The 12,419-nt window shown below is 33.7% G+C and overlaps 1 protein-coding gene across 28 annotated transcripts in view; it reads right to left on the bottom strand.

Annotated features, from left to right (window-relative positions):
* Positions 1-12,419, bottom strand: part of RIMS2 (regulating synaptic membrane exocytosis 2) — a gene marked incomplete at its 5' end in the record, with an annotated part of 569,746 nt that overhangs the window by 287,465 nt on the left and 269,862 nt on the right. For all 28 annotated transcript variants that reach the window (XM_082675015.1, XM_082675035.1, XM_082675011.1 and 25 more), the window contains one exon: positions 4,739-5,664. In XM_082675015.1, coding sequence (XP_082531141.1) covers positions 4,739-5,664 — 926 coding nt within the window. The remainder of the gene's footprint in view (positions 1-4,738; positions 5,665-12,419) is intronic.

The raw sequence follows: 12,419 nt of genomic DNA on the forward strand, positions 1-12,419 counted from the left end.
GCAGCACAAGGCTGGCTGGGAAAACCAGCAGCTTTGCTACTTGACTTGGGGTGGGGTGAAAACCCATGGCTCTGTCAGCTAGAAGAAGCAAACCCAATAGGAAAGAAAGAGAACCAGCAGCTTAGCTAGCCTCAGATTGCAGTCGCACATACGGTGAATAGCAGACCAGCCAGAATTTGACAGGGAAGCCCTGGAAATGATAAACCCACAGAAAGAAAACTTGATAAACTCTCCACACATATCATATTGACTAGGAAATTATACCATGTTCAGGGTAGATCCTGAGATATTCCAGTAAAAAGTAAAATCCAAGCAAGTGACTTGAAAACTAGCTGAACTCCGAATGTGTCCCCAACACTACACACAGATTGATTAGCAGAGGGTGAAAGCCTTAAAAGCTGAGAATATTTGATCACAATTTCTGTCCAAATCTCTAGCTGGCAATTAGACTATGCAGACACAGCAGCGACCCATCGGAAGGTAAGCCTCTTATCACCAGAAAAAACTGCAATGACATATGCAAAGTACTGAGAGAGGGGAAAAAACTCTGTCAACCAAGAATCCTATATCCAAAGAAATTATTCTCCAAAAATAAAGGTGAAATTTTAAAACTTTCCCAGATTAAAGCAAAACAAAAATAGGCATATGTCTTTTATACCACAGGATCCAAGTACCTAGCTTAGTGGCTGGAACTGGCTCCTTAAATTTGCTGAATCAAATATATAAAAAGATATAATGTATTGTCACTTATTATTTCTTTGAAAAAATACATAAAGTTTAAAATTAGAAACACATATTTCCTGTTTCCTCAGTAAAATTTGGAGACTTGCCCCCTCTACTATCTCAAGAATAGGATATGAGGCCCAAATTCTAGGTTAATCAAAACCTAGGTATCTTTAATAACAAAGCAAAGGGCAATGGTCCCATGGGAAATAAAGTTTTTCTTTAAAAAATTCTCAACATGTATAGAGTAGGATATGCTGATATAAAGTGGCTTTTACAATCATCTGTAAGAAAAAAATTTAAACTTGATTGAACTGCTGACTCTTTGAACATTGTGTGCACATTCACGCACGCACACACACACTTTTGAATATGTGTACTACTGTGTAAAATATAATCATATCTATTTTTTTAAATTTTTTAATTTAATTTATTTTTTTTACAGTAGGTTCTTATTAGTTATCCATTTTATACACATCAGTGTATACATGTCAATCCCAATCTCCCAATGCATCCCACTACCACCACCACCCCCGCCACTTTCCCCCCTTGGTGTCCATATGTTTGTTCTCTACATCTGTGTCTCTATTTCTGCCCTGCAAACCGGTTCATCTGTACCATTTTTCTAGGTTCTACATATATAATCATATCTAAAATGCATTTGGTTTGAAGAGACTGAAATGTATTCCATTCATACTCATTTATTCTAAACCTAGAATTTTAGCATCCTTTTGTTCTCTTTTAGTTTCCTTTTTTTGATGTCCTTCATCTTACATACAGTCTAACTTTTCTTATCATCTTGATCATTCATTAAAGTTCACAGTTTTCATGATCTTACTATTTTTTTCAACAATCCATTCCATGAATTAAGGTAATTATATATTTCAAGACTTGGACAAAAGTATCAGGAGCATCTTAGATCCCTATGAAATGAAACCTTCACTTATATTTAATTAGATCCTCTGTTGAAAGAGTTAACAACATTCTTGCACTCTAGGATTCCATGCTTATTGTGTCAGGCTGACTTTATTTGCTCCTGAAAGAGATCTTTACCAACCTAAGCCCTACAAAAAGAGGCAGATAAGCAGTACCAGGGAGAATGGGGTTAAGGATGGCAATAATTTGAGCTGCCTTTTGCTTTGAAACACATCTCCCCATATCCCAAGTAATTCCTCAAGAAGCCCTTCTCATGGATACATCCTAGAAAGGAAAACAGACAGCTCCAAGATCAAGCTAACAAAAACAAAATTCCATCCTACGTACAATTTTCTTGGATGAGTCAGCTAGCATAAATGCAGTCAAATTTTCAGCACAGTTCTTACTCCTGTTCCACAAAGCTGCAATTCTAGGGTGATAGGAAATGCTTTCATAGTTCATGTTTCATACTCTAGTACTATAATTATTGATATTTAATATCTTTTAGTTGAATGATATAAAGAATGAATGAATCTACTGTATACTTCTCAAAATACTGAAATAGACTTAGACCCAACTTTTATGCTATTTCAATGCTTTTATAAGTCAAATAAAATTGGTTTGTAAAACATTTGTAACACCATTAGGGTATTTGCTCTGATATGCCTCTTACCAATTAATAGCAATATGTCCTTCACAAAGCTTTGTATTTTTCTATACATTGAACCAATTTCATCATTAAAATTTTAAAGCTATTCTAAATAGCAATATCTAGGCATCATCTACTATATTCTAGTTCAATTTAACAGAGACTTCAATGTAAGTTAAAGGTTAACATTTCCTATTTACCATACTAACTTCAACAACTAGTCTATAATTTAACTCTGCTTTTAATTTTTCATGCAGCTAGCTAAACACCCTCTCAAATATCCCACAAACTGAAATCTGAAATATTTTTCCCTTGATATATACTAGATATGTTTCTTGGATACTAAGTTTTCCATTAAAAACAATCCTTTTTCTTTTTTATTTTTATTTTTTTATTTTTTATTTTTTTAACATCTTTATTGGGGTATAATTGCTTTACGATGGTGTGTTAGTTTCTGCTTTATAACAAAGTGAATCAGTTATACATATACATATGTTCCCATATGTCTTCCCTCTTGCATCTCCCTCCCTCCCACCCTCCCTATCCCACCCCTCCAGGCTGTCACAAAGCACCGAGCCAATATCCCTGTGCCATGCGGCTGCTTCCCACTAGCTGTCTACCTTACTACGTTTGTTAGTGTGTATATGTCCATGACTCTCTCTCAATCCTTTTTCTTTAGGCAAATGCTTAACATAGTGTTTTATCCATAATTAACAAGGAAATATTTTTGCAACTAGAAGGAATTACTATCTTAAACATTTTACATGTTGCAATTTATCAAGAAACAAAAAACTCTCCTTTATTCCTATTTGTAAATCTACCTTCTGGCTATGCACTTACAAATTAATTTTGAGTTAGTTTAGCTTCTTAATATGCTTAGATATCTATCAGGTGTATTGTGGTATTCACCAAAATAAATTACAGAAATATTATAAAGTTAAAAAAAAAAAAAAACATGAGAAGTATACAGTTAAATATTCAACTGATTTGGGGATGAATAAAGAGTTTCTAGGGTTAAAAGGAATGGGAAAAAATCACCAAATATGCAAAGACTTAGCTATACTAAATTCAGTATTTCCAAATGACCAAAGAAAATTAGTAGCTAAACATCAAAATGGGAAATACATTTGGAACAGATGACAGTTAAATGGGTTAAATTCTAACCATACAAAAATATCTTATAAACCAATAAGAGCAAAACTAATTAATACCCAATAGGACAATGGGTAGAAGAAATAAAAGCAATAAACAAGACAATTCATAGAAGAATATATCAAACACCAATAAACATACAAAACATTCATCTTCACAATAAAATTCAAATTAAAATGACAGACACTATTTTTTTTTTTTGCGGTACGCAGGCCTCTCACTGCTGTGGCCTCTCCCATTGCGGAGCACAGGCTCCAGATGCATAGGCTCAGTGGCCATGGCTCACGGGCCCAGCCGCTCTGCGGCATGTGGGATCTTCCCAGACCGGGGCACGAACCCGTGTCCCCTGCATCGGCAGGCGGACTCTCAAGCACTGTGCCACCAGGGAAGCCCGACAGATACTATTTTTTGTGGTCTATTCAAATGGCAAAAATGTGGTTTATCAAGACTGAAAACTCAAGCACATCTGACAGGAGAATGGAGTGTTATAATCTTTCTGGAGAGCAGGTTGGTAATCTGAATTAAAAGTTTAAAAGAATCAAAGCACAAATATATATTTGTGAAATACTCAGAAAACAGGCAAAAAATTATGTATAAAGATAGCCATTATAATATTATTTATACCAGCCACTGGAAGCAACTGCAATGACCCCAGATAGATGAATAGTTTGTGGTACAGCCTTATGATAGAACATCAGTGCAGCCATTTAAAACATTTCTGAAGAACATCTAAAGGCTTGGAGAAAAGTTAATGGTATGATATCAACTGAAAAAAATCAGAATACAAAATTATACAGTATGATACCAATTTTGTAGATTTGTAAAATACACATGCATTGGAAAAAGGGAAGAAAATACAACAAAATATTAGCAATAGCTATATATGGGGGAAAGGATTGTGGATAGCTTGTATTTCATTCTTTACACTGAGCAATTTTTCAGATGTTCTATAGTAAACATATTGCTCCTTTTAAACGGAAACACACAAAAAATGGTATTTTTACAACTACAGCTAATAGGTATTTTTAAATATGCCATCAAGTGATGCAAGAACATTTTCAGAAACAAAGCAAAAACCAATTCTTAAAAATGTCAGTAGACTTTTCTACTACATGAATTACCGAAAATATTCACTTTTTATAACTTGAAATTTTCTTCACATAACCAGCATCATTAAAGAACTTAAAAGTAAAAGTAGAAATGTCTAACAATTAAATGTCTACTCAGAAATACAACCTAAAAAGAAAACCCTTATCTAATGAATTACAGGAAAATGTGTGATTAGAATATAGTGCTTACCTTTTTCACTTACACTTTCACTTTCAATCTCAACATCATCGCAACTTGTATATTCCGGCGTAGAAGCTAATTCCTCCTCTGAACTGCTCAATGAAACCTGGCGCATTTTACCTCCTTTCTTTGATTTATGAGGCTTTGGTGGTGGAGGTCTCACTGACTCTGACTGGTCAGAACTGAGAGAATCGTTCCTTAACATTGTTTCCATTTTTTCACGTTTTGTTTTCCTTACAGCAGAGCTAGGATCTAAGTGCTGTTGTTTCCTTAGCGAGTCAGTACGTCTCATGTCTGGTCTATCAATGGGTATTGGACTCCTCCGGGGGGTAGGAGGACTATGGTTTGTGGTCCTTTGTGGATAAGAACTTGGTCCCTGAGCCTCTCGAGTTCTTTCCATTGAATAAGATCGCTGATTTTCCATGGCAGCTCTACGTTCAGATACAGATCTTTGCCTTGATGGTCGTTCCATCCTTAGCATAGAAATCCTGGAGTCTTCCAGTTCAGCATTTGCTAAAGAAACATCACTGTGCCTTCTCTCATGCCTGGCTCGTGACACTTCAGCATGGATACGCATTTGTTCTTCATAGGGCTGTGGCTTTACTGGATAACGGGCCAAATTCGGATCACTTCGATAGCGTGCCTGGTATTCCTCCTCTCTCCTTTGTCTTTCATATTCATCTCTGCTCTCTGCATCCTCATCATCTACAATATATTCTTTGGAATGTCTATGACTTCTCCTGTTGGAGTCCCTATAATTTATATGATCAGACTCTTCATAAAACTGAGGTTCACGTTGAGACCTCCTATCAGCATAATCTGATGGAGATCTAGGCATCGCGCTGTCCGAAGTAGCATACTGTGAATATTCTTCTCTTTCTTCCCTTTGGTCGTATCTTCTGTTCTGATCTCTGGACACTGATGGACTTCGTTTCCTAAGTAACCAAAGAAAAAGAATGAGGAAAAGAGAAGAATTTAGGCAATTTCACATTTTACTGATTCACTGGCAGGTTGATGGATAAATTCAAATACTTCTTTTGCTCCTTTTTTTAAAATTTCATTTAAAAATCAGACCATAACAAAAGTTTTACTAATATTCATTTTATTCAGTTCAAATAGGAAATTTAAAAAGTACTTTTAATATGCTTCTTAAATGCCTGGCACGCCCATATGGAATATACATTGGTCCTGAAATTAGATAATCAACATCATACTCTACTGCAGCAAAAGAACTTTTATTCTAATTTCTTTGCTTGGCTCAATACACTGAAGCTATCTCCCAATTGTTATTCAGAAGCTTAGAAAAATTCCATCTTCCTTTCTCTCCATTCCTGACACCTTGATTTCATAGTCACTTGAAAACGTGATGAAGCCAAACTGATCCAGCTCAAGAGTTGAATGCTTTCAACTGAAACTAAGGGCTGGCTCTTAAAAATCATTTTTCATTCAACATCTACCTAGATCACTCCTAGTATCAGTTCATCTAAATCTTCATCTTATCATTATATCTCCAATCCTTTACTGCTCTAACTTGAGATAATCAATTTAAATAAATACCAACTATAATGATTTGTTCATTTAAAAAAGAAGTCATAAAGATCTGCTATTTTTATTCCATCTTCATTAAATTAAGGCCAGCTCCACGACACTTCTCTGTCTTCACAGCTGACTCCTAATATGTCCTTACAGACCCAGAAGAAGAGAGTGTTTGTTAAGTTTTCAACGTGCCCCTCTAACACCAGTACAATCTGGTAGAACTTGCAATCACATATCATACTCTTTGCCAACAAAATATTCATGCTGTCCTCTTCTCTGGCACAAACTCAGATAATGGCAATCACTAGCCACAAGAAGCAATGGAACTGGAATCCTGAAGATGACAGAAAAGGTTTAGAATAACTGTTACAGAGATTTTGCCAGGACAAATGAAATAGTGGGGTCAGATGAAGTTAAAGATGACCAAGATTAGATAGCTCAGTTGAGAATTTCTTAGACAATATTTTCTTGATTCCAAAAGAAAGAGCAGAGAAAGGATACACATGGAGTGACCCAACCCAGCAGCAGCATCATTCTCCTCTCAATCCTCTTTTGTATCACCTAGTCCCTTTCCCCCATATCTGGAATGCAGTCTGCTAATGCATCAGTTAGGGTTCCTTAACAGAAACAAAAGTCACTCTAGGTTTTCCAGGGAGTCAGGGTCTCAATCTAGAAATCAAAACTACAGAACTGTTGAACCTGCTAAGGAATGAAGGTCAGAGAAGATAATGCTGTTCTTAGCCTGGAGAACCAAAGACAGGGTTCTCAAAATGTCATTAGGAAACTGCTGTGAATTCGAAAAGTCTTGAGGAATTTGCCACCAATTACCTCAGCTGCCTACAGCATTAGGGTGGTCAATTAAAAGGAGTTTCATCTAGGAGCCACTAAGACTTTCACATCTGCCTATCTGCCTGCCAACAACTCTGCTTGACAATTACGGTTTCTATAACTCTTCTACCTTTCAAATCTCACACACGTGCATTGCTAGGGTTGACTCTAACCTAGAGCCATAAAGGGAAAAGTATTGCAGTAAATGAAGGAGCTGGCCTGTTCCCTTAAATGTTTTATGATTAAGCAAGTGTATGCGCTTTTTGTTTTTACATTTACATATAAAACATTTAGGACTTAATTACAAATCTTTTAGGTTCCAATTGTTACATAATACCATAGATTCCTACAGTTTAAAATATACAATCAAAACAGAGCACTCAAAATAAATTATACAGTATTAACCTACACAATATCCTATTTATGTGTCTGTTATGCATAATTCATTTTACTTTTTGTCATTATTTTTATACATATGAATAAAGAAAAAATACTCTAGTATGGTAGCAATGTATCATGAAAAGAACACTAGAGTTAAGGGATCTGGGTTTCTTAGTCCTACTTCTGCTATTAACCAGTTACTTGAACCTATAAAGCCATTTAATCTTTGAGAGTCTGTGCTTTAAAGTGAGAGACATAGATTATACACATTAACTCAAATATTATTTTAACAAATATGTATTAGGTAAGAACTAAATGCCGCACACTATAATATAGATTAGGAATACAGGAATGATTAAGAGATGACCCTTATAAGAAGCTGAATGATTCTAAAACCTTCTTTCATTTCTTAGAGATTATGATCTTATGATATTGATACCACAACTTCATCAAGTTAATATGCCTAAATGAAAGCTTAAAGCATCGCCAAAAATAAGGATGCTCTTATCAAGATGTAATTAACTGACTAGTGCCAATTTTCAATATACTCACATCTCATTAACTAGCTACTTAGTACTAACTATACTAAAAATATATATACTAACTAAGTGAGAATTTCTCTAGGGAACTCTAAGAATAAGCAATTAAATTAGTTCCTTCTCAAACTGACCATCTAACATCCATTAGATTAGATGTAGAATTTATGTTAGGAATTCAAATTCATTTCAGTATGTTTAAAATAATATAACAAGTTTTTTCAATCTAAGTTAATAAATATATTTTCTCTAAAAATGTGTTATTCATAAATCTAATTTAATATAAACAAATTGATACTGTTTCAAGAGTAAGGCTAGTGTTTCTCAGATTTATATGGTACATAAGAAAAGGATTTTTTTAATTTCATTTAGAGATTGCTTAATAAAATAAATTTTAATTTCCTTAAAATTCAGTGTGGACTGAATAGGAAATTTTATAGCTATATATAAGCATATGAATTTTGGAAACATAATAAAAAAGGAAGTAAAATGTGATTTGCTAAATGAAAGCAGTATTATTTCATTACAATAGGCCAGTAAGAGCAGCTCATCAGCTAGAGCTCACTTTTGTGCTTTTGTGTTTCCCCAGCATATTACTACTCATCCTACAGACAATTACCTAACTAGTGTTCTGTACTGTCCACTAGACTTCAAATTTTGAACCAGAAAGGGCTATGTCTAACACACCTTTGTACCTCCAGTATTTATTCAGTCACTCAACAAATATTTATTTAGTGCTTACTATGGGCCAGGTATGATTCTGGTTGCTGGAAATGCAACAGAAAAATGACACATAAGGTCTCAGCCCTCAAGAAGTTCTTTCTAGTAGGGAAGACAGACAGTAAGCATATAAACAAATTAAGGTAATTTCATATAGTAATAAGTCCTATAGAAGAAAACTGAAACAGGGTAAAATTACAAAAAGTGACTGAGTGAAGCTACTTTCAATAAGGAAGTTCTTTCTAAAAAAGTACATTTGAACTAAGACCTGAAGAGCATAGTTACATGATATGTAGCCCATTTATATAAAACATACAGCTTTGCTGGAGAAGTTTTGGGTATTCTCATTAAGTTGCTATTCTTTTCTTTCCCTTATTATTATTTTTTTTTACTCAAAGCTGTTTTATAAAATATAAATTTACTGAATTCTTAATTGTTATTTTATTGAATCTAGGATTTTCCAGGGTAGTTCATCTCTAGAACCCATCTAAAAGCAGTCCACTAAGCCTTTTTCACATGCTCCTCCCTTTCAAAAGATTTCATGCTCCCAAATGAGTAAACTGTAATTTACCATATCTGGTAAATACTTCATTATATTTTATTTCAGTTGAAAGTCAAAAGAAAAACAAGCAGACTAAATCAGAATGAATGGACACTGGTTTTACAATATTACCAAAAATACTTACATGCCTAAGATTATTAATACAAATTAATCTCTAAAATGTGGAACTTAAAGCCATACAAGAAAGTGAAGTAAAAAATTTCAGAAAATGTTCAGGGAAAAATTGGATATTTTGAAGGACGGTCAACTTAATGATGGCCTTCTTCCTCACTGCACTTCTTCCCTAGGTAATCTGACCCATTTCTATCCAGAAATGTCTATAATACTCCTTAAATGTTAAGTTTCAAGAGAACAGGCAACCTGGGTCTAAGGAGGATGGCAGATAGTAGGTGCTCAATCTTCTGAATTAAAGAACCGACCGATTAATTCTCCCTTAGATTATCTCTACTTTTCATGGCTTGCTCTCTTTTTCTGTACTCAAACCCACTGATGTGCTAAAATAGTCTAGATCTTCTCTTTCCCCTACTACTCCCATGGCAGTAATAGGGCCTCAAGTGCAATGAAGAAACTACTTTTATTAGTAGTGTAATTTAGCTCTATTGTATGTTAATTTGGCTTTTGTTGAACTTCAGACTATTGTTTATAAAATGACTTCTTTGGCAAAAATTTATTTTGAGTGTCAATCCCTTTAGAACTAAACATTTAGAAAAAATCTCTTTGTAAATTATGGATTTCTAGTAATACATTTAACATCATGCTGGGTATGGACAGAAATGGGGAGAAAAAAAGCAACACTTCATTCCTGAGGAATTAACATAAATTTTTGAAAGTAAGTAGGGTAAAAGTGAATATAGTGAACCTTTATAACACAGGAAATATATATTCCATTGTATTGATAAATAAAAATATTCATTATACAGTTCAATTCTAAAAGAAATTCTATTATTAATTAGACCTTAGTAAGCTATTTAAGTGCTTTTTAAAGATCATACCTTAGGAAAACTGAATCCAATATTAAATCCAGCAATCACTTTGTTCTAGAGATTATAAAATTTGCCTGAAGCATGTGAATCAGACTGTAGATGCTGATTTGTACTGGATTTAAGTAAAAATAGAACACTGGTCATGATTTCTGAAATTGGGATGACTATTGTCACTGTTCCTTAACATAATTTCTGAAATTGGGATGACTATTGTCACTGTTACTTAACTCTATGCTTTCAGGTAGAGTACTTGATAGTATATTTATTAAAGCCATGTTAGAAGCAAGGCAAGATTTTATTCTAAGAATACTCTTACCAAACAATGATGAATCTGCTATCAGTTATTCTAAAATATTCAAATACTCATCAAAACAATTTTTACCAGTCATATCATTAATTATTTCATATATACTTTCTTAAACTTAAAATTGCTATATATCTTAGATACTATATTATTTCAGAAACTGAAGAAAATCCATGAAAATATAAGTACTATATCGCTAACCTTTATTTTCCCTACTGGCCTTTATAAGTAGGCTCTAGCATTTATTATTATCAAATGGAAAACATTTAATATGAAAAAGAATATAGTGATAATCTGTACACTTCTCTGGACAATCATAAAGCATTTAACAGTATTTAACCCATAAATTTTAATTCAGAAGAATGTAGCAATTCATCTAAGATGTTATATTTCACTTAATCCTTCAAAGACCCTTAGAAATTAAAAGGCAGAATCCAGAATTATGACTTTTTTAGAATAAAATGTATTTGTGACATTATGTAGTGCCTTAATTTTCACTCCTATTCATCAATCGCTAGTTCTAATATATAATAATATCAGTATTATATTCACTTTGTATTTACCTAATATCTGTTCATCTTACTTCTCTTTATTAAAACCTAGGTTGCTACAATTATTTTCTCTTTCACCATATTATAGTGGTCTTAACTGGAACTAGTTTATAGAAAAATCACATAAAGAAATGTCCTAAATCTATTATTATTATTATTATTTTTACTTTTGGCTGTGTTGGGTCTTTGTTGCTGTCCGCGAGCTTTCTTTAGTTGCAGTGAGCGGGCTTCTCATTGCGGTGGCTTCTCTTCTTGCAGAGCACAGGCTCTAGGTGCACAGGCTCCAGTAGTTGTGGCTTGCGGGCTCTAGAGCGCAGACTTAGTAGTTGTGGTGCATGGGCTTAGTGGCTTCGCCGCACGTGGGGTCTTCCCCAACCAGGGTTCGAACCTGTGTCCCCTGCGTTGGCAGGCAGATTCTTAACCACTGCCCCACCAGGGAAGCCCCTAAATCTACTTTAATCAGTAGCATTTCTTGTTCACTGCTTATAAGTTTTTTGTCATATGGACTAATTATTCAATCTATTTCTAAATATTCTAGCTGTATATTCACACCCACTCCATTATAAATGTCTGATTAGGCATAATAGGTTGAGCAAGAAACTCTACCAATTAGTCTCTTTAAAATTCCATGTCTAAAAATCATATTGACTGATAGAGAAACTCCAAATTAAAAGATTCTTTCCCAATTAAAGCCACTTTTGACAATTTCCCAAAGGCAGTCTCAATTTATATACTGTATACTAATTCATGATGTTTTTAATATTAGTTTCTATTTTAATATTTACAATCTTTAACATCCTATGTGTTTGTGTTATTATACTACCTAGAATACTGACCATATATACTATAAAATAATCATCAAGTTTCTGAAAATATAATCCAGTAAACATTTGAAAACATTTACAAGGACAGTGAAAGGTTACGTGGAAACTTAAGTTTTAATATTCATATATTTTTAACTCTTAAGACTTATGCAATTTTTAAGAATCATAATGACAATGAGAGAAGAGTGAAGAATTTGAAGATTACGAATTTCTGTAAGTTCAAATCTATGTTATTACAATTAAGCACTACCTATATGAAAATCTCTTACTCTTGTTTAATTAGTAGAGATTATTAAATAATTGTCATTTTATATATAAAAGAATAGAAATGACATTTGAAGAATCAATAATCTGAAAAAACCTCCAACTTTTTAAAAGCTTAATAAGGCATGATGTTGCTAAATAAATTGAAATACTTCATTAATTCAATTACAAAATGCTAGCCATACAGTTTAAACATAACAT

This window comes from Grampus griseus (assembly GCF_964374135.1).
Source record: "Grampus griseus genome assembly, chromosome: 17".
In the NCBI taxonomy this organism is placed as follows: Eukaryota; Metazoa; Chordata; class Mammalia; order Artiodactyla; family Delphinidae; genus Grampus; species Grampus griseus.